Source organism: Columba livia, chromosome 6 (assembly GCF_036013475.1).
Source record: "Columba livia isolate bColLiv1 breed racing homer chromosome 6, bColLiv1.pat.W.v2, whole genome shotgun sequence".
In the NCBI taxonomy this organism is placed as follows: Eukaryota; Metazoa; Chordata; class Aves; order Columbiformes; family Columbidae; genus Columba; species Columba livia.
Window position 1 is genome coordinate 5,783,186 of NC_088607.1, and position 23,268 is coordinate 5,806,453.

At 36.6% G+C, this 23,268-nt stretch overlaps 1 protein-coding gene across 7 annotated transcripts in view; it reads right to left on the bottom strand.

The window, feature by feature from the left end:
- The window catches only part of WDR11 (WD repeat domain 11), a 44,934-nt gene that overhangs the window by 2,831 nt on the left and 18,835 nt on the right, over positions 1–23,268 (bottom strand). For 4 of the 7 annotated variants that reach the window (XM_065066866.1, XM_065066864.1, XM_065066863.1 and 1 more), the window contains exons 12-28: positions 18,523–18,629; positions 16,405–16,480; positions 14,842–14,950; positions 14,397–14,521; positions 13,848–13,995; positions 12,979–13,085; positions 12,400–12,514; positions 10,596–10,767; positions 8,272–8,380; positions 7,466–7,528; positions 6,186–6,251; positions 5,230–5,401; positions 4,869–4,964; positions 3,427–3,592; positions 2,776–2,873; positions 1,669–1,814; positions 646–728 (exon numbers count right to left, since the gene is read on the bottom strand). In XM_065066866.1, the coding sequence (XP_064922938.1) occupies positions 646–728; positions 1,669–1,814; positions 2,776–2,873; positions 3,427–3,592; positions 4,869–4,964; positions 5,230–5,401; positions 6,186–6,251; positions 7,466–7,528; positions 8,272–8,380; positions 10,596–10,767; positions 12,400–12,514; positions 12,979–13,085; positions 13,848–13,995; positions 14,397–14,521; positions 14,842–14,950; positions 16,405–16,480; positions 18,523–18,629 (1,958 nt within the window). The remainder of the gene's footprint in view (positions 1–645; positions 729–1,668; positions 1,815–2,775; positions 2,874–3,426; positions 3,593–4,868; positions 4,965–5,229; positions 5,402–6,185; positions 6,252–7,465; positions 7,529–8,271; positions 8,381–10,595; positions 10,768–12,399; positions 12,515–12,978; positions 13,086–13,847; positions 13,996–14,396; positions 14,522–14,841; positions 14,951–16,404; positions 16,481–18,522; positions 18,630–23,268) is intronic. The other 3 variants (XM_065066867.1, XM_065066865.1, XM_065066862.1) reach the window with 1 other exon arrangement.

Here is a 23,268-nt window from a genome sequence, read left to right on the forward strand (position 1 = left end):
ATCGGTGATGACTCCATAAAACACCATCAGGTATTATTTACATATGCATTATTACTTGTTGAAGATACCTAAACACAAAATTTAGAGCAACTGTTCAGAATTCCCAGAACACCAGGTTAGATGTGCAGACTGTAGTAAGCAAAATTTTAGATACCTTTTAAAATACTTACTGCATTTTCAGCTCATCTGATCTTGACCTTTAATTTTGTTTTCACTGTCGCAGAACTGACTCCTTCATAAAAGATTTCAATCACTAAAATGCTATGTTGGTGTACAGAGGGGTTCAACATGTGGGGATTTTTTTTCCTGAGGTACAGTGTTTAGAAGATACCTGAACCACCGATTTCACTACACAGTCGGGAATAATCATTTCCAAATTCTGCAAAGAACATAGTAACGTATTTATTCTTTTCACTTTTAGTTTGTTTTGCAGTGCCACAGGCCTCACAGAGCACAGGAGGTAACTATGGATTTATGCAAATGACACTTTTTCTCTTGTTTCCTTACACTTCCTTCAAACTAAACAACCAGGAAAATACAAACAGGAACTGCTGTTCCTGTGCAGCTTCATTCACCTAACACTGGCTCAGGTATACTCACTGTGTACAAGTACACAGATGCAAAAACAGGATTGCAGAAAAAGGATATTTGTATCATCATTAACTTCAATCGCCCCATACTTCAGACAAGCTTCAACAAATAAAGCTGCTCTATCGAAGTACCTCATACTGTTGAATGGAAAAAGAAAGAGAATAATTTGTTAGGGTAGGTAAGAAAAGTACTCCAGGACATTTCATCAAAACACTTGCACACAGGCTTCCTAAAATTTTACAGTGAGTGCATGGCAGAGAACAGTGGTACCCTGCTCCTGAGCAGTACGTAGGAACAGATCACACCGCCCCACATCCCACCTTGTGCTCCCCTCGCACCTGTTCACCTGGCATTGCCGTCTCCCCAAGTTTCTTATACCTCCCCAGCCTCCTTGAACACAAGGAACTGACATTTGATGGAAAATTTTTGAGAGCTCAGATTACTCAGAAATAATCGTAGCTACTATAAACTGTTACTGCTTTGTCAATGGGTGTTATCGATCTTAAAGCGTGTAGCAAATTAAATGCCAGGACATCTACTGAAACTGCAATGGAATCATCAGTTCCAGCATACAGAAACGATGCGCTGCTGAGATTAAAGTTAGTTAAAGTAAAACATAAAATCCTAGAATTGTTTGCTTGGAAAAGACCTTTCAGATCACTGAGTCCAAACATTAACCCAGCACTGCCAAGTCCACCACTACCCCATGTCCCCAAGAACCTCATCTACATGTCTTTTAAACTCCTTCAGGGATGGTGACTCCACCACTGCCCTGGGCAGCCTGTTCCAATGCCTGACAACCCTTTTCAGGAAGAACCTTTTCCTAATATCCAACCTAAACCTCCCCTGGTACAACTTGAGGCCATTTCCTCTCATCCTATCACTTGTTACTTGGGAGAAGAGACCAACACCCTCCACGCTCCAGCCTCCTTTCAGGCAGTTGTAGACAGTGACAATGATAAAATAGAAACAAACGTCAGAAATCAAACTGCAGAACCCTCTCTCCCCCTGAGCAACAAATGCTTAAATAACCATTTTAGACAAGACAAAATACAGATTGTGCTCTTCCACCTTTACCTGTGCAACATCTCAGCAACTTTTGTAAAGCACCCAAGTGACAAGAGGACCAGAATGGCTTTGGACTTCTGGTTGACTTGTGGAGAGCAAAGGTGATCCACCCAACGCTTCAACACGTCAGCACACTCCTCTGAGTTCAAACGAACCTGTGAGAGATGGGAAAACCAGTTATGAATTTGCAGCTGCTAACAGAAGACAGCACTCTACTTCTGGGTTTTTGTGTGTTTTGTCTTTTCAGTGAAATACTTTAAGCAGAAGTAAAAGCATCTGAAACTACCAGTTTTAATATAAAAAGTACACATGCCTTGAGTGAATACAACACGAAGAAAAACCAGAAATATAAGGTACAAAAATACTCCCCGCAGGTCACTCCACATTACATGTGATTAACATGATTTTTAACACAAGGCTTTTCTAAACCCTCAAATATCAAGAAATTCGAAATCTTTCTCCTTTACTGAACATCTTTATTTTTCTTAATACTTAGAACACCTGAGTATGAATTTTTCTATACTTTTTGCATGAAACATAAATTTTACTTAGAGACACTGAAAGACGATCCTTAATGAGTCCTGTCCATTATAATTTGGAGAATTAATTCTGTATTTAGGTACTTTTACTGTTATTGCATCTGCATAGCAAAACAGAAGTCAATGCAAATCTAATGTGGTTGATGCTAACTTTAAAATCAGCACCCATGCTACACGGAGCTCAACACAAAGTCACTGCCTAATTACTTATCCACTTCAGGAATGTTTTTTTGTAGTTTATTATGAACTCAGTACTCTACAGGCACATGCAACTTCACGAACCACTGCTCAAATATTAGAAAATTGAGTATTCCAAACATTTTCAGGTCCCATTCTCGTCATTCGGATGACAAGGGCAGACCTCTGCAGTCAAACGGCTGAAGAAGAATCCATCAACACTGACTGAATACACTGGCTTGTTATAGCTTACTACATGGAAAGAACTCCTGATGATATCTCAAATCAATGCTCCAGTTTTTTAACTCTGGAGAACTTAAGCACTGTCATCAGCCTTCATACCTACATACACTAAGTAGGTCATTTATGCTAGCAAACTGAAAATTGAGAAATTACATACCTTTGCAAGCCAAGCCGCGCGATTCCATTCACCGTAAGTTTGCAAGTAGCGACAGGCATCAGCAGCCTTATCGATCAGACACAGCAACTGCACACCCTCTGGAAAATGAAAAGCACGCTGTATAATATAAGTGTTAATTGTCCACAGAGTAGAAAGTATTTTTTCCAGGCAAATACAGACATTTGTAGTTTCTCTGCATGTCTTTGAATATTTCGGTCAGTCATCATATGGTGAACATCTCTTGCATTAAGTAAAACTAACCTGTACATGTCAGAAAACACATTTTGAAGCAATTTCTGAACTGGAAAGGAAACCAAGTCTGCATCTGTCTATAAGACACCAATTCTTAATTAATTCTTTAATTAGGGAAGTGGAAAATATGTAGCTTAATGTGTTCAGCCTCAGCAAACAAATGCTAAGAGAATTACTATAGAAATACATTTTCCAATTAAAAGAAATAAAACCAAGTTGAACTTTATAACTGAGTTACTGATAATTTTTGTGTTAACTACTTTAGGTGCACACTATACCATATGCAAGACATAAGATCTATTACAATAGGACTTTCTCCTCTTCCATCTCTATCAGCAGCCTTAATAAGATCAGAATTACTAGTTGATAAGCAAACAGAAAATTCAAGCCCCATTTTACCTGCAAGCTTTCCATTGGCGATCATGTTGGTTGCTACCAGTTTAATGGTACTTTGAGATGGACCTGATGAGGTGACAGTTGTGACCAAGCAAGCTTTGAGTGAATCGCAGTAATAATGTGCATTCTCTGAACTTGTTTCTAACAAGAGTTGTACTGCTCTGTCAGTCTGGCATGAGAACAAAAAATATAACTTTGACCACAACATAGTGACTTTTATTTAAAAGTCTTTATATTTGTACCCTTTTTAAGACATAGAACAAATAATAATGAAAGTTACTCTAAAAGAGACTATAAAAATATCTGGCAGCATAATAATAACTAGGATTCTATTTCAATAAGGCATCTTTAATCTCGAACTAACATTTCTAGTAGAGGTCTAAGAAAAATGTAATTAGAAATATTTATTTCCTTGTTTGCATAAACTTTTGCAGAGCTATAAAAGGAACAGAAGCGTTTAAAATACACAGAGAGAAATGAAATTGTAAAGATGCAGCAACTGGCCAGGATCTCAAGGAATGATTCAATACCTGATATTTTAAAACAGAGGTAGATTTCATCAATTTAAAATGTTAGCTACAGCTGAGCACCTAATCAGGGGGGCTCATTACACTGGCTGCAGACACCTGTCCCCAAGTGGAATGAATCACTGTAGGCACAACATCTCTGCCTATTACTAAAAATGATGTGCCTAACTTCTAGAGAGGTCGATTTGGCAAGATTAGTCAAGCTGATGGCTTAGATAACTACAGAAATAATAAAAAGCCACATTAAATCCATATTAAAATCCAGCAGAGTGATTTAATAAACTGCCATTTTAAAAATTCAAGAAACTGGCATTTTAAGCAGAGTATCTACAGACTAAATATTTCTGGCGTGTTTTACTGGTAACATTTGTTGACAGGCTCTAATGCACAGTGGCACAGAAATCATTAAAGTTCAAGCTAGTTGTTTCAAGGCTATTTTTTGGAAATAGATGCAGCACAACTGCATTAGCAGGGAACGGCTCATTATATAAACTGCAACAACATTCTTATCAGGGTCTCAGTGAGCAGCTCTGCACAGTGTCTCATTGCTCACTGCAGATCTGCCAAAAGCTTAGTACATTCTTTCCAACCTAAAATGAGAGTACTGAGCGCAGGCTGAGTTATCCCAAAGATGTTAAGTTTTAGCTTTTTCTGAGAAACTCCAAATGTAATTTTTATTTTCTAGTGACAAAAAGTTTTTTACAGGGTTCCCATGAAAATGAAATAGTCTGAAGAAGATAACACCCAATGTTACCATATACAATGTCATTACAGAGAGTCTGCTGTGCAAAAACTATGTACTGGATGGATAAAGGTATGAAACAACACATATGAGTTAGACAAAACTTTACTCAAATAGGATAAGTATATAAAATGGACAGGGAAGAAGAATAAAAAATTCAAATATTACCCACAAACCTGGCCCAAGAGAAGAAGCTGATCAGCACATTTCCTGGTATGATCATACGTTGATCTCTTCACTTCCTGGAGATTTACCCTTTCAAGTTGGAATTTCTGCACAAAGAAAGAGAAATACTTCAAATGTAAGACTACCACAAGAAATAAAAATGAGCATTTAAAAGGTACAGAAGTATTTTGAGAGTTTCTGGAACAATCCCTATTTTTAAATAATAGGGAGTGATTTAATTCAGAGCGGTATGTTCCTAATAAAAGTGAGATATGCGTAGCGAAAAGCTGTAAGGTAAGAAGGTTAAAATGCTGAGTGTTCGTTGTGCTGATGCCATTCTTATTAATTATATTTTTGAACTCCTTGAAATACCTGGAAGTAATAATTTTCACACAGTATGTCATAGCAGATATCCAAGGGATTAACCAACTGCTCTGGAAGGACACCTGTGTCCGCTGGTTTTTCAGGCTTTTCCTGGGATAAGCTGTGCAAATAGTGGGCAGCAATGGTCCAGAAATGCAGTTCTGATTCATCCCCATAGAGTCTGAGAAAACACAAATCAGGCCATGAAATATGTTTGTGTTTCTTCACATGCCACATAAAAATATTAGACATTTAAAATATCTTCTTACAAAGACCATGCTTTCTTGCGGGCACCACAAGTACTTTGCATTGTGAATGGGACAAACTACATGAAAAGAAGCAGCAATTACATTCAGCAAGTAGATAAGTAGGAGATTGGGCAGAAAACTCACAATAGCAATTAAGTCTAGTGAGTATTCAGCATATAAATAGGTGGGTATTTATATTTTATTATAATATTACTTATTTTATTTTTACACTTAATCACTACTATCTTCTTTCAACTACACAAAAGTTACTAAGTTTGAAAACATTTCTGAATATAGACAGACTAAAATTTGCTACAGTTTAGTCAGAAGCACAACACAGAACAAATCAATTTTAAATAAAAAACAGGCCTTCCCCTGTTTGCATCTAAACCACTGTGTGCTGTGAAGTTCTGAGTCACATTTTTGGGCATTGTACAACTCAATGTAACGTAGTTATCAAACCGCATTTATGAAAGTACCACCAAGACTGAAGGAAGTTCTCTGCATCCAGCAAGCAAATAAAACTGTTTCTGCAGGGTAACATTTCCATTCTCTGTCTTGAAACCACTCGAATATGTCAGTAACAAAGTACTTCAGGAATTGCACCCAGCTAAAGGAGAATTAGTTGAGTACTTAAACTTCAGCACATGCATATGCATTAACATGATCAAGCTTTTATTAGGAAACAATCACTATAGTTATCTGAATCTCTCCTACCTGGCAACCAGGAGACATCTCTGCAAGAGAGTAAAATCTGGATCAAGCAAAAGTTTCTTTATGTCACTGCAAAAGGAGAAAGCCAGAAATAAACTGTAAAATGCCCTGCAACTTGTTTTGTTTGGTCCGTTTTGAACACAAATAGGAGATATCGCCTACAAACTGAAAAACAAAACAAAACCAAAAATACACAATCTCTTTTCTGAAATGAAAAAAAGCATCTATCAAAACAACTACAACAGGAAGTTGACATAATTTGAAATACAATTGATGTCAAGGAGCACATCACTCTACCAGTTTAAATACAAACAGTGAGTTTGTCAGGAACATCATATTCTTGTAATAAAAGGAACCACCACAAGGGTGTACACAAAGCCATAAATTAGTCTGCAGTGATTCTACCAACTACAAGATTAATTCAATTACAAATAACTTTGCAACTGTGTAGTGCCATAGCATATGAGATCCACATGCAGGAATTTAGGTTTTCTACATATGTTTCAGACTGGACAAAAATACGCTCAGTTATCTTTTCTATCCTACTAAATGAAAGGACAAAAAGAAAATGGAAAAACTTCTGCTTACTGGCTTTATATATAATTTTCATTGTTCAAATGGAATGACAAAATCTCTTTTCTTTGTAAGAAGAGCAACATGCATGAACATTACTCTGGAAGTGTATCTTAGAATTGTACATCTTCCTCAGAGCTTAAATATCTTAACAAAACTTGGAGTATTTAAGTATCAGTGTGCAATACAGTCTGGACCAACATCGAAGAACCAGATATCCCTGAGAAGTACTGCCTAAAAATTTATGAATGCTCACTGGTCAGCTACAAATCACACACTAACCCTAATCACAACTTTAACTGTTGTTGTCAGCTACTGCTATGATAAGTCAATGTTAAAAATTCAATACTGACTTCCATCACACTTTATACATTCAGAACAGGACATCTGGACTGTTTGGTCAATAATTAACAAACCACTTTGAGATAGTTTCCTAATTTGAAAAAAATATATTTGAGGTTGTATTATGGCTTATTTTTGATTAGAAAAAATAGAAATGAAAATTTAAAAACTTTACTAAAGAACTACTTTTAAGATTAGATTAATAAAAATTAACCGTGTTTAAAATAAAAGCTGTCGTTACTCAAGCTCTTCTTCAGAGAGGCAACAAGCATTCTTTCTTCATTCAGTTGTGAATTGCCACAGATTTCAGGTTTTTGCCTTCTCTGAATTCCCTGGCTTATTCAATTATTAATAGGGAAGATTCTTACTTGGACAACGAATTCAACTGCTCCTGAAGAAGGTTTTTAATATTTTCATTCTCTGGGTAATCACTGTATTTAATAAAAAAAAAAAAAGAAACGAAAACGTCAGAATTATCTGAAATGGAAAAGTGTTACTGGTAGTAGAAAAACAGAGGAACATGTATGGAAAAAATCTTTCATGTTCTTACGGTGAGCCATTCATGCAAGATTCTTTGTCTAGTTACTAGCTCCAAAATAGTAACGAGTGACTGGTTTCGCTTTCTCTCAACCTCAGAGTCAGTGCCATCAATCTTTCTTTTCCCACTTTCATTCATTAACCTTGAAATGAATGAAAATGCAATGCCTGGCCCAGTATTACGTGACGAACACAATAAAAGACACCGAGAGTTGCTCCTACTATGAGGTGAAGCACAGCTAAGAGTAAAGACGGACCCATCAGTGAGACTTTCAATTATACTGCAAGAACCAACTCTGACTATTCTTAGTTAACTTCTTGAACAAAGAGAACACACAGTTGTTCTCTAAAGTAATATAACCTGTAAATGACATTAAAATATTGCCAGTACCCTAAAGGAGACAGCAGTTTTCAATAGCCAAGGGCTACTGAAAGTCAAAAGAAATAAAACACTTGTCCTTAAAGCCTTTTCTATTCATGACTTTTAGTAATAAATAGTGAAGCTATTATCATTTTACTGTCCCAAAGAGTGAGGAAACTTATACGTCTAACAGCTATTTGCACAGAAAGACTACTAAAAGATGTAGGATTTAAAACAATAATAATATTTTGTATAAAGACACATATTTCTACTTACATATTCATAATATCTAGAGAGTACTTCTCATTCCATGGCTGATGCAACAAGAATGCTTTTAAAGCTAATGAAGCCCTTGGAACAAGCAGATAGGGACACCATGCAGGTTCTGAAACAAAAGGGAAAAGATTAATTGTTGAGTGGCTAATGTGCAATAACACCCTGTTCTGTAACCATAAAATGTACCACCTTGTTCACAAGCACCAGAAGAAAATCACAAATCAAAGGCTTTTCATATACACAGCAGAGGTTACTAAACATAAAGGCTTATCTTGAAACACAGGGAAAAACATTTCCTGGAAGGTACAGCATTATCAACCACACTCAAATGAGAATTTCAGGACATTCCGTATTGACTTTAACCACAGAGTCCTGGAATATATCATATTGGCATTAATTAGAGCTGTATACGATGATTATTGCTACTTCAAGGACATACTGGAAAATAAGTACAGCTATACGAAAATGTAACATAATACATGTTTTAGTTTTGCTTTGCAACCACAGTTTCTACAGTATAATACAAGGATTAATACCCATTATCTGAAAAGGATGGGGTAAGGTTTAATACATGTTTATATTAGCAAAGAAATATGATGAAAATTACAGTTCTAGCTCTTGTTACGCAAATCAGAAGTTAGTAAGTCTGTATTCAGTACAAGGTTTGGATGATACTCAGTAAATGTTACCCAATGACTTAGGAGAAAAACAAGTACCAAGCAGCTACATTATTAAATATTCAGTGATTCTCTGTACTTCATATGTACTGAATGATGTAGGAATCTTGTAAATGTGATTTTGTAATTAAAAGATTATCACAGTGTATAGGCAGGACGGTTAACTCACAGGGAACCTTAACCCTGGCATATCCTAATTTCAGCGTGCTTGGTTTTAGAACACTAATTTTTATAGCTTAATATTACAGAACATTCATTTGATGGTAAAAATAGCTGTGATAAATGATGTGTTTTCTCAAATATCCCATATCACAGCTCCCCACATCCCAATTTTGTTTATTACATATGTCTTAGTCAGAATCTACATGTTTTAAGGAAATATTATGAGTAAAGGCAGGATTGACCAAAAAGACCAAAACAAAAGCAGTTATTTGGAGCACCAATCGCAAAAAAATAGGAAAATGTAGCTTAGTTAACTATTTAAATAGTTAAATATTTTCATTCCGTTCTTAAACATGTGGCAAAAAAGTCAAACAGCACTGGTTTTGCTAGTCTAGAGTTCCGTGGGAACATCTATTCTGAAAAGCCACGAATCAGTCTACAAACTGGAAATATCAGAAAAGACATTTTCACACTTTAACAAATGTTTCAAAATCATGCAAAAAATATCAATGACATCGGTAGTGATACCCAGTTGACGTACTGAGGCTTTTTAAGTCATCTTGCTAGACACCTGTACAAAACGCTCTTATTTTGTTAATTTATGTTCCAATTAAGATATTTTAAAATGCAGTTTATTGAGAGATTAAACGTGCACCACAAAAATACCATTCATCGCTAAGCCTACCCAATTTACCTGTATAAGCCTACCAAATTTACCTGTATCTATAAAAACAACTATAGGGATACCTAATTATCCACATATGACAATTCTGTGTTCTAACAGAAGCATTGAATATTTTTGTGGTCTACCTTCAAAATGAAATATCCAGCAGTCACAGAATCGACTGGGTTGGAAAAGACCTCAGATCATCAAGTCCAACCCTTGGTCCAACTCCAGTCCATTGACTAGATCATGGCACTAAGTGCCATGTCCAATCTCAGTTTAAAAACCTCCAGGGATGGCGAGTCCAGCACCTCCCTGGGCAGCCATTCCAATGCCTGACCACTCTCTCTGCAAAGAATTGCTTTCTAATACCCAGCCTAAATTTCCCCTGGCAGAGCTTAAGCCCATGGCCCCTTGTCCTATTGCTGACTGCCTGGGAGAAGAGACCAATCCCCACGTGGCTAGAACTTCCCTTCAGGTAGTTCTAGAGAGTGCTGAGCTCACCTCTAAGCCTCCTCTTCTCCAGACTAAACAAGCCCAGCTCCCTCAGCCTCTCCCCATAGGGCTTGTGTTCAAGTCCCTTCCCCAGTCTTGTTGCTCTTCTCTGGACCCGCTCCAGCACTTCAATCTCTTTCTTGAACTGAGGGGCCCAGAACTGAACACAATACTCCAGGTGTGGCCTCACCAGTGCAGAGTACAGGGGAAGGATCACTGCCCTTGTCCTGCTGACCACGCTATTTTTGATACAGGACAGGATACCACTGGACTTCTTGGCCACCTGGGCACATTGTTGTCAATAGCAAAAAAGAAAATCAACATACCTATTAAGTCCTGCTCATCCATTCTAAAACACGATGGTTTCATGGACAAGTCTAGAACTCGGATGCACCCATCGTCGGACGCCAGGACCACTTTGTCTGAAGTGCACCAGTCCACATCCAGGATTCGGAAATTCACGTTTCTTCCACTTCTCAAACTGCTCACCATCTGTACCTGGAGAAGTTATTTTTCATTTTTAGCAGGCTCTCTATCACACAGCGTAAAACTCTGTCACATGCCCACGAGGCAGAGCACCGAATTTGCAATAAAAGGTGAAGTTAGCCATAAATCATTTTAATGATGGTCTCTTCTGGAGAGTACAGAATTTAGAAACCTTGGAGCAGGGCACATGGTTGCCCTGAAACTATATTTTTTCCCCACTTGAGAGCTAAGAAAAGATCCTTTTGAGCACAGCTGTAGAGCTGCCTTTTTGTCTTCTTTTCTGACAAAAAAATTTCCATGGTAAACAAGTGTAAACTTACACCCCTCTTGAATTCCAGTCCCTGATCTAACACACATGCATTCAAGGTGGAAGTGACCTTCTTATTAATTAACCCATGTTCTTCATAAACATATACTATCTTGATAAATACTGAACTTGTCTAGAAATTCATTTGAGCATACTATTAACATAATATTATGGGAATAGGATGATTTATTGTCCACAAAAGTGATAAACAAAACCTTCTAAACTTCCCTTAAACCATGGGTCAGTAGTTTCCCTTGTTCTAGAGCAGAGCATGGAGGTAGAGAGATACAAGGTACAACAGCTCCAGAGCACAATTACTCATAGAACTGAGAAAATTAAGAGGGAAATATGGAAATATCACACAACTGGTTGTAGGCAAAAGTGAAGTTCCAAGGAGAGGATTATATGGATAATAGGACTGAGACTGCAATATATTTTTACAGATATTCTGAAAGATATATGGCTGAAAATGTGAATTAATTTTAAATGCTTTAATGTAGGAAACTCCTTCCCTTGTCCCAGAAAAAGAGAGGGAACAGCTACACAAGGAGTATCCCATGGCATCAAAACTATTTACACATTATTCAAGGAGCGACTCATGGGTTAGTATTCTACTCTGCCTACATAATCCACAGTTGTTGGTCATATCTGCTGGCCAACTCTTCTCGGCAATGGAGGGTTACATGTTGTTCAAATTAAGTGTCTGAGTGAGCTGGCGGTCACTACAGCGTGAACGCAAAAAATTCCAATGCCCATTTCATGCCCTCATACTCTGAACTTACTCCAGGGCACTAAGTTATAACAGTACAATTATCTTTCCTTCCCCATGGTGCTATAATCCCCTGAATGACCTTTAGAGCAAACCCCGGAAGATGTGTGAACATTACTAAACAGAATTTTTTAATAAGATGAGAAACTAGACAATGTTAATTAACAAGTGTCTAACTATCAGGCATTCTCTAACAAATTAAACCCATATTCTCGAATACGCAAAGAAGTTAAGAAACCTGCAATAAAAAAATACCTTGTCCACAGATTAAATTTTAAGATTGAGAACTCCCCTTTATATTTTCAACGTCTGCCTCAAAAACATTACAAAAGAATAACAAAGAGTATCTCAGAGACTTTGTCAGCTTTATGTATGAAAGGTACTTTCCATTGATGACACCTTAAAAATGCTTTATAGGAACTAAAAGTCTTCCAAGAAAAGCCATAAAACTTTATTACACAACTGTCAGCAAGAAATCATGACCAAGTAAAACTTAATCCCCAATGTCCTGATTTTCAGAACGAATATGTGTATTTTGCAAAGAAGTATATATCAAAACAACAAATACCTCCTTTGAATCCCAAATTTCTGCTCCATCGTTGTACATGGCAAGAAGTTTATGATTTCCTTTCCCTGGAGCAAATCGTATCTTTTTCACCCAGCTTCGGTGTGTAGGAATGCCCCTAAGAAAATGACAAGAATAGTATCAATAATTCTATACCTAATATTGTGGGTAGTTAAATGCTTTCCACTAATGTTGCAGATCCTGACACTGTACAGACTGAGAAGGAGAACTATACATATATACATATATAAATGGCTATCCACATTATAATGAAAACTAAAAAGATTAAACACCTGAAATAAAAACTACGCTACTTAATGTGTTATCAGACGCAGATTTAACACATGGATATTTAGCTGTTTGAAAAACTTGGATAAAATGTTACTCCATCTGAAAATATGGAAGATGAAATGCAGAGTATTGTACCACAGTAGGCATTTTCTGAAATTTTATTTCAAAATACTTGCATTTTTCACTTCAAACAGACAGGAGACCTTCTACAGCGAACAACAAAAATGAAGAGGGAAAAAAAATTCTAACACTCATTATCTCGTGTTTATCAGACTCTATCTGTATTCATACCTGGATACTCTGGCTTTCAAATCCCAGAAGTTTAAGTTCCCATCAACATCTCCAAGAACCAGGATATCCCCTTTCCAGGCGATGCATGTGATGCTGCCCATGCTTCCCTGGAAATATTTAAGAAGTAGAATAAAATCTTGTGATTAACAGAGCTAAACACAGAAACAAACATCTCAACATTAGTCTTCTTTTAATTTTTTTTTTTTAGTATTATATGACACAATAGATCAAATTCCACTCAGTTAAAACAGAAACAATTCTATTGAATATAAGCATTTATCAAGTCAGTCATATTTGCTTCAATCTGCTTTAAAAGGCATTTTCTTGTAAGAAATGTTGGGTTCTCTGGCTCTTGTTGCAAGGGCGCACCAACACCAAAGAGACCTCATTACACACAATACTAGTGTACACTAAAGTAGGAAACAAAAGTAAAATAATTCCTATTTGTAAGTTAAATTTATCAAAGCCTTCAAGAACGACCAAAAGAAGCAAGATTGTGCTTCAGAGTAACTGGAAAAAAACCCAAGAAACACATTTCAATAACACCCTCTTTGCTATTGAAGCTTTTTCTATATGCTTTACTATGTTTCTTAAAAATATGTCACGTTATTTATTCAGAAAACAAGTCAGGGCCTAGGAAGATTCCAACCTGTAAACAAAATCATTTATTTCAACAGCGTTTTCAACGGTAAAACTATAAGAATGTTAAAAGAGAATTGCTATAGTTTTTGATGTTGGAACTTTCATATTTCAAACTGACCACTTGCCATTACAATTCATATCACGATATCACAGTATGTTTGTTTTTCTGGCAACTGTAACGAAGAAAAAAAATTAAAGCTTGAACAATACAGAAAACTGGAACTCACATCAGGAGGAATTCTTGCACTGTCTTTTACTGAGTTTCCTTCCACTGTGAGATGATAAACCTGCCCATCAGCAGCTGTAAACACAAAGTGCTCTCTGGCAGAAATGTTGTGGCTCAGCTCCGATTTGCTTTCAGCTTCCTGTAACAAGCTTTAAAGAGGACACAATGAGACACCAAGTATTTCTTTCTTGAAATAAGAACTGCAAGGCAAATTCTCCCTAACTAATGCACAAAAATTAGTATTTCCTTCAAAACAATTCACCAAAGGCAACAGATAAATCATTTATACACTTGTGGAAATGTTTGGGGGCAAGTAAGAGTTTTGCTTCAAGAACCAGGTCACTAGACTGCTACAGACACACATGAGCCAGGGACACTGCTGCTCTGACCCAGCAGTAAATCCAGGTTCTGCATCTAAAGGTTAAAGGGAGGCCCATAGAGTTGCTTTGCCTGGTATGTACTCAAGAATCAGTTTCCAAAATATTCTGCCCTATTGAACAATGGCACACAGTGGGAAACAATAACTGATGGAGAAGAGAATGAGAAATACCTGATAACAGAAGATTCGACGCTGCTGACTTCAGTGTCTGACGCAACCGTCTGTCGGGCCATGGCCTCTCGAGCTGCCAACTGCTTCTTCCTCAGGCTCTTTAAGTTATGAGAAGGTGACCACTCCTGTGAAAAAGCGTCCAGGAAAAACAGAAAAGACAAAGCTTTACTCCCTGAATTCACTGGGGACTTTCCTGTTAATTCTAATGATTTCAATGAAGATTGCTCCCTGTGATATCTCCCCCACCATCCAAGCAGCCGACCAGATTTTTGTATCAGTACCTCCTTTCTTCTTGCCTCTATTTGATGACAGATGAAAATGCAACAGTCAAAGCACTTATCTGTATGCTACAGATACAGTAACATTTTGCTGCAAAACTGCTTATGGATTTTTATACTAACTCAACATATTTAATAAAGAGTAAGTAACATATTTTATTCCTTACCAAAGCTGTTGCTATAGGGAAGTTTTTAGACATTTCTCTGAGCAGAGTGCATGTTCTGACATCCCAGATCTCCAGTGGTTTGTCTTTAAATACTACAGCTAGGTACTGCCTAAAACAAATAAGAGTTTACTACATCAAAATTAATCATTTCATTTTAATTTGAGCATTGTTCTTCACACATATTGTTCACAACAGCACTCTGAAAACCCTCAAGAACTAAGAGAAGGCAGAGTGAATTAACCTGGCTCAAAACCCACTCTGAATCTTGTGATTTCCTTGAGCTACTGAAGTGCAATAGAGTGTCTGAAAAAGGATCTTCCTTCACAGTGACAAGAATTAGAAATTTCTGTCAGCTGATACTGCTCAATTACTGTAAAGTAGACAAAGGAAGGAATTCAGAGGAAGCAGCAGCACCTCTAATTCAGCCATATTCAGCCAGAATTGAGAACTGCACAAAAGATCAGAAAGACATATCAAGACTTCAGGCTAGATAGATGTTTTTCTTTATTCCAGGCATATGAAACTTCCCTAATCCAGTGATAAATGAAAATAGAATCCTCTTACACTAAACCACTTGTCAGTCATGTCTTCAGACCTTTTAGCTGTGGAGCCAGATAAGTAAAACACTATCAATCCACCACTTTTGACATGCAACTTGAAAATACAGAGAGGCTCTGCAGCTGTACGTATTGTCAACTGTAATAATCTGTATTCAAATGAACTATCCTTCCTTGTTCTCACTTATAACCTTTTCATCTAAGCCCACGGCTGTTCTTAATTTTTAATGTATTAATAAAACCATTATATGGTTGAACTCTTCCAAATTCTTTGGAACATATACATCTGAAAATATTCCTATGCAAGCTACAGAATTATTTTTTTCTTCTGCTGTAAAGAAAAAAACATCTAAAATTTAGAGACAACACCTTATTAAATTCAATACTACTTTATTTTACACAAGCAAGTAATCTCAGAGAATACTACTGTTATTATTTTTTATGCTATACAGACCAGGGCCTCCAGTCACAGGCCTGATCTCAAAATAAGCAGCATTTGATGGTAAATGATGTGGTAATTTTCCAGCTGAGCTCCAAAACAACTATACCTCACATTTGGTTTTCCAGTAAACAATTACTATAAAGGTGTGAAGTACGTGCATGGAAAAATTATTAACGTGAAATATCATTCCACCTTTAATGCCAATCTTCTAGTTTTAAGTGAGTTATAGAAAAGGAAATTAACTTCTAACATAATCAGAGTTGACAAAAACTGTTCAGCACTTTTATTTTCCCTAATATTATCAAAAATGTGCATTCAGTGAACACAATTCTTAAGAGAACTAAAATATTAACAATTTATCTTGCAATGCGATGGGATCTTGAAGTGACAAAGTCAACCTCAGAAACATCGACAGCTTTCGCACTTTGAACTCATATTCTTTTTCTCTTGATGCTGCTGCACACTTTCCTATACTCTTTGGAATTTCTATTATTCCTGTTAATTCATGACGGTCTTCATGCAATACAGTAAAATTTATAAACTTCACAAGGTTAATCTACTTACTTCAAATGAGACACCTTTATCATTTCAATAGCTGGTTCATCATTGCCTCGTTCTCCGCGGAATGCGACGCTCCTGCCTGGATAGGGGAAACCAGAAATAGTTATGAAACTAAATATGAATACAGAAATAGCTTATAAACCATTCTGTTGTAAACAAAAATAATTTACAAACCACACTAGAATATCTCCAAGCAACCTGCCATATCTAACATTACTCTTGTAACTGTCAGTTTTACTGTGTTTCAAAGGGCTAAGTATGATGTAAACTGTATCGTCTAATAAAATACCTGACTCACTTCCAGAGCACAGCTACTGAAATCGATGCATCATCAGCATTACAGCGAGTTCAAGGAGTTATTATTTTCCACTCAAAGACAATGAGATACAGACTCAGTTCCCCAAGGAGGAAACTCATGAGTAGATTACAAGTTTTGTAAGAGAAATTAACTCTGCCATAAACTAATTCTGAAAGTATTTCCAAGTACCGACTCATTCGACACTTAGCAGAACCATTCTCTCTTTCCGGCTAAAAGAATAAACCCTCAGAATTTACACTCCCATCCTTAACAAAATTTTCACCCACCTGTACAAAGTGCTGCAGAATTAAAGGTGTTACACATATCACTAAAATAAATAACGATCTACAAACACCGGAGTATCGCAGCACCTCCTGTGCAAGTTTCATCCCCTTAGCTTTCAAGGACAATGCAAGTTTTCAAACTTCAGCCACTCTTGTTGCTACTTGTAGCTACATTATTTATCTTATGCCACTTAGTGAATAAATCTAGTTATCACCAATACTAGGTAGAGCCCTCATGACAGAGGTGCCTCCAAGAGACCTTCTAGTTCTATTTTCTTCATGAGTGATCAAACACCTTAGGAATTTTCTTCCTTAATGTTGTTCAGAAACATAAAACATGTACAGTTTTCCTAAACCTAAAAATGGAACGTTGGGCTAATTAGTGACAAAAGAACCAGCAATCAAACAGTTAAGCAGCTAGGCCTTTCTTCTAAGTGTTAAAAAAAGGAAATGAGCTAAGCTTTCAGATATTCAAACTTACTTGAAACTTGGTTGCCTGCAGAAATACTGAGCATTTTATCACTTGTATTCATAAATGTTTCAATACCCATTAACAAGCTGAGTGAAAAAAATCAAAATCCCATTTTACATTAAATGTGTTTTACAAAGTACATACATTTTTCTGGTTTGATTTTAAACAAATTCACAATCTGGAAAAAAACTACAGTATTGTCACATGAAAAGAACAGCCTCTGTGCAGCTCCCTGGAAAATACTAAAACTGAGGCTTTTGCAGAAGCTTAAAAAACAATTTAAAAACATCTCTTTATACTATATAGAGCAATCCAGAGTTAGCCATGTGTAACTAGACTCAAGCTCTTCAGTTATTGTAGAAATTAAATGGTTCTAGGTTTTCACATTCAAAAAGAATTTAAAATTATTGAAGTGCATCCTACTTTTGGCCGTCTAATCTCTCAAATTATATTGGACTCAATCACAAATATCCTCGTCATCCATTATAAGGCCAAAGTAGTTGAAAAACACACATAATCTGCTGTTAGTTTTGCTATCAACTGTATCTCTTAAAGAGCTTTTTAATTCTTCTGATTCTTTATAAAAGCTTCTATTTTATTACTCTTACATTCATAAACACAATCAAAATCTGGCGATGCACCTGGCCTACTTTGAAAAATTATCTGTTGCTGCTACAAACCACAATAAATGGTTCAACACTATTTGAGCTGCACACAAAACAATGGGTGTAGACTGTGACAAAACACATATGGAAATCTATGCCTTTTTTTGAACAAGATACACCACTAACACCCAGGCTGTGCGCCTGCTCCTGAGTCTCCTCTATATTCATTCTTTTAGTAAGTTCAAGTCACCGACATCTTTGCAAAGGTGTTTCAAGACTGTAGAGCACCAGACAGAAAACATTATGCGGCTTCATAAAGACAGAAGAGCAGAACGAGTTAAAAATTCTCTTTATTCTTTTATTTTATCATGGCAAAGTAATTTTTAAAAAGTAAGAACTTCTGTTTGTCACTTGACAGTAAATTTGTCGGTCTCCTGGACAGATTGTTCAGGAAATACTGACCTGTTGGCAGGTCCACCAGCTGCAGCTCATTCCTTACCAGCCCCAGGTTGTTCGGTGTTGATGTGGCAAAGGAAATAAACCCAGTCAAGCTGATCCACTCAATTCCCCTGTCATCACAAGAGAGCACATGGAGCACGTTAGCCTAAATATCCAATTGACTAGAAAATAACCTGGAGTGCAGCATTTTTTAATGCATATTCTTCAATATGATAACAGCACAGAAGAAATTTTCTACATTTTATGGAAACGCTATATTTAAGCATAAAACTACGTATTTATGACATAAATATAAAGTTACCAAATTAAAGATGTGCTTTCTTTTCGGAATACATTGCTTTTTGTGTCATTTCAGTTGGAAACACTATGAAAATCCCTCACTGGTATTTAGCACTAGAGTGGACTAAAAGCACCGCTCTTGTTAAATCAGTGATTTACCAAATGGGAAGAACTATCAAATAATTCAGATTTGCCAGCATATAGAAAGGGGAAAACATTAACACGGACAGCAGGGTGGAAGATGTGATTCCTTCAGCCCAGAGACTTAGGAGAAACAAAGATGACAGAATAAGAGAGGCCCTGAGCAGATTTCAAAGACTACCACGAAAGAACTGAAAACCTGATTTCTTGTTTATTTTGTTGTTCTCTTTTAGATCGTGCCAAGGTAACCACAAACTAAACTACCTCGAAATCTTGCAAGGACATCAAGTTACACTATATATAACATATTGTCAGCACATATGGATTCTAAGCAAATTCTGGAGATAAACCACAGGCCACAAAAGGACAGAAAGAGGCACTTGGGTGACTCTGTTCCAAACATGAGCCAGACCTCTCTGGCCCCATTTTCCACACACATTTTGTGACAGGACAAATAGTTAAGTGCTTTATCTATAAATAAATTGAGGAATTAACCTAGAAGAAAATTGAGACTGTTCTAACACATACGTATGCCCACGTTCACTTTAACACTGATAAAAGGATTTAGGTTTTCCTCAAATCCTTCAAACACAGATTATTTAAGAACTATTTCCAGGACAACTATATCTCCTGTTACATCAATTGTAAAACCATAGTCTGTTTTGCAAGAATATACATGGAATATGAGAAAGATAGATAACAATATTTATAATTTACTGTCAGTGAATTCAACTGTCATAGCATTAAGTGGCAGTTTCCTAAATGCAATGGAGATGGGTGAAAACAAACACACTGCTGTAATATTTTCCACATACAAGTTAAAAGTTATTCTCATAAGTTACTCTTATTTTATTATTATTTATGCAAGCTTTAAAAAAATGTGAAGATTTATTCCTACATCTTCAAGTGAAGTTAAAAATTTAGGAACCAGGACCTACAAAAGTTCTACCAATAATTTCAATCAAAATGAGAAGCATTCAATTATTAATTGAACCTTTACAGGAACGATGGAATAGAAATCTACAATTGCAATAATGTGTGACATCGCAAGTCTCTGAAGAGTTGTAAAAATAGAGAGTTTTCTGAAATGGAAGAAATATGAATTCTGACACCTCCCTAATTTTTATGTATGATTCTACTATGTTTTTAGGGAAAAGCACAGAATACTCATAATGCATTGTTATCGCCAATAGTTTTTCACCAGACCTGAGGCATTTTCTAAACTTCTTTCATCAGCTCAGATTTAAAAGAAGCCCTTTTTCTTTGCCGCCATCTGTCAATACTGATAAAGATCTACAGAAACCCAAGACACTCATAATCAAATGGAAACCTTAGCTTAGCTAACTGCTTGCACCTGAAACAATACAATTTTTGTTATTGTCGTACATATAAATTGAGAATCTGAAGACGGTGGTTCAAGTTTTAATGAAGGAAACAAATAATGACTTTGCTATTGAAATATTTCCATTGCAAAAGACATCTTTGTCTACTAGAATTAAGGGTTACATTCAGCTATCAACTATTTCTCACTCTTAATATACGAAATTCAGGGATTCTATACATTCAAATTGTTTCAGTTACTTCAGTTACTGAAAGATTCAGTTGTTTTGATTAATGTTTCCAACACAAACAAATGACAGAGTGTACTGAAGTGGCTAAAAACACAAATGACTTTTCTAGTTAGGAATGGACTGTTGTGATTTTATGACAAGGCGGCTGCTACTCAAATGAAGAGTTACACAAAAAAGCCAAAATTGGAAGTAAACCCATATCTTAAAGAAAACTATTAAAATCTCAAGCACATTATCAGAAAATACTCTTAGACCCTTACTCTTAGATTTATTATTTAAAGAGAATTTTCCTTGTATTTCAAGGGTATGTGCATGGTCTACATGTCCAAAAGTGAATATCATCAATGGAAGAAGTTTTTTCATTTTAAGAAGAGGAAGGTTAAGAAATTCCCACTAAGTGCTGAACATTGTACGTCTGAGATAATTGTTCATCTTGAAATGGAGACTTCAGAATTCAATTCTGAATACACAGGATTTCATTGCAACGCTGCTTACGCTTGTCAGGCAATGTGCATATACCAACGTACAGCAATAAATCTAGCACAGCAACACCTGGATGACAGAAGCGGTAGCCGATTTTTTTTAAGGAGGTGATGAATGTCTGCAAAGCAGTTTCCCAAAGGGGAGTCAGCTTAACTTCAACTGCTAAAACATGGATGTAATGCAGTCATTTTCAAGTTTTGCTTTCAAGCCTTACACATTCTTGTTCCAGTCAGTGATATTTTAATTTGAAAAATTAAAGCTATTGAAACTTTGAACTTGTTGAACTTCAGCAGGCATTTAATTTCCCCATCTCAAATATATTCTCCTCTGAACTGAAGATGTATAATCATATCTTATCTTACCACAACAGCTTATATTGCTCCACTTAGAAGACAGAACAGGTACCAGGTTTAAGTTATTTCATGGTTCTCCTACTTCCGAATTATTTGCATTTCTTCCTGAAGGAAGAAAGACTGGCCTTCTGCTCACAGCTTCCTTCAGCCAAATTAAACTCAAAGGAAAAGTACTTACATAATTCGAACCAAATAGTGAAATAGCTAAGTAAGAATCATGGACAAAATAAATATTCAATATTATGCATGAGCATCACAGAATGTCAGGGATTGGAAGGGACCTCGAAAGATCCAATCCCCCTGCTAGACCAGGAACACCCAGGTGAGGTTACACAGGAAGGCGTCCAGGCGGGTTTGAATGTCCCCAGAGCAGTAGACTCCACAACCCACTTGGGCAGCCTGGGCCAGGCTCTGGCACCCTTACTGAGAAGAAGTTTCTTCTCAAATTTAAGTGAAACCTTTTGTGTTCCAGTTTGAACCCATTACCCCTTGTCCTATCATTGGTTGTCACTGAGAAGAGCCTGGCTCCATCCTCCTGACACTCACCCTTTATATATCTGTAAACATTAATGAGGTCACCCCTCAGTCTCCTCCAAGCTAAAGACCCCCAGCTCCCTCAGCCTTTCCTCATAAGGGAGATGCTCCACTCCCTTAATAATCTTTGTTGCTCTGTGCTGGACTCTCTCTAGCAGTTCCCTGTCCTTCTGGAACTCAGGGGCCCAGAACGGGACACAATATGCCAGATGTGGTCTCACCAGGGCAGAGTAGAGGGGAAAGAGAACCTCTCTCTGACCTACTGACCACCCCCCTTCTAATACACCCCAGGTACCATTGGCCCTCTTGGCCACAGAGCCCAGTGCTGGCTCATGGTCATGCTGCTGTCCACCAGGACCCCCAGGTCCCCTTCCCCTACGCTGCTCTCTAATAGGTCATTCCCCAACTTATACTGGAACCTTACTCCTAATCACTAATACACTTTACTCCTAATCACAATACAGAACTGCAAAGTTTAAAAAGACTTGAAAAAAATCACCATGTGACTACAATAAGTATCTTCTATAAAAGAACAATTTAACATCAAAAAAAGTCAGTTGCTAGCACCTAGACAACTCAGTGGCCATTATTTTAGCACAGCTGACATGTAAAGGACAGTTACTGGTTTATTACATCCTCTTCTTAAACTACAAGGCACTGAAAACTCTGCTGGCCTTGAGTTATAACTTCAGGGTATTCTCAATTACATACTAAAATAATGATGTTCCCTCAAGGTGTATTTTCAGTTAAAACTGAAATAGAGTCATTAGCCAAACTATCTGCATTTTAGAGGTAAAATAAGAATTCCCACTGAGAGAAAAACTGTTGCATTCCCTGAATATTAACTAAAAACAAAAAAATTACTGTGCCTTATTCTACGTCGCTTAAAGCACTTTCTTGAACTTGTAAAAACTGTGTAGATAGTCACTCAGATCATTAAGAGTGGGACTGAGGAAATTAAAACAAATATTTAAAAGACTTACCCAGGTAACAGCTTATGATTAAACAAAATTCACAATAATGTAAATTTTGTTCTAAAAATGCCATTTGTGCAAGAACAGTTCCTAGAGGCACAATGGATTCTGAAGTTGCAAAACCTCTGCAAGGTGACAAGCTCAAACTAACAATACTTCCAATAATACATGAAGCCTAAACAGAAGATAAAGAAATACAAAGCCTATTTCCTCCTGTCTCCCCATCTTCATTTTTTTGTTGTTTCTTTAATCTGTGAAATGTTAGTAGTGGTTTTAACTTTGAATTCTATCATCACCTTAATAAGAAAAAAGCAGTATAAGATGAAAAATAAAATGAAAATAATTTTGAAAGTAGTTAATGGGATGAAACAAAAAAATCAAATTGTTTAGAACAGGAAGGGAAATTCTATTCTT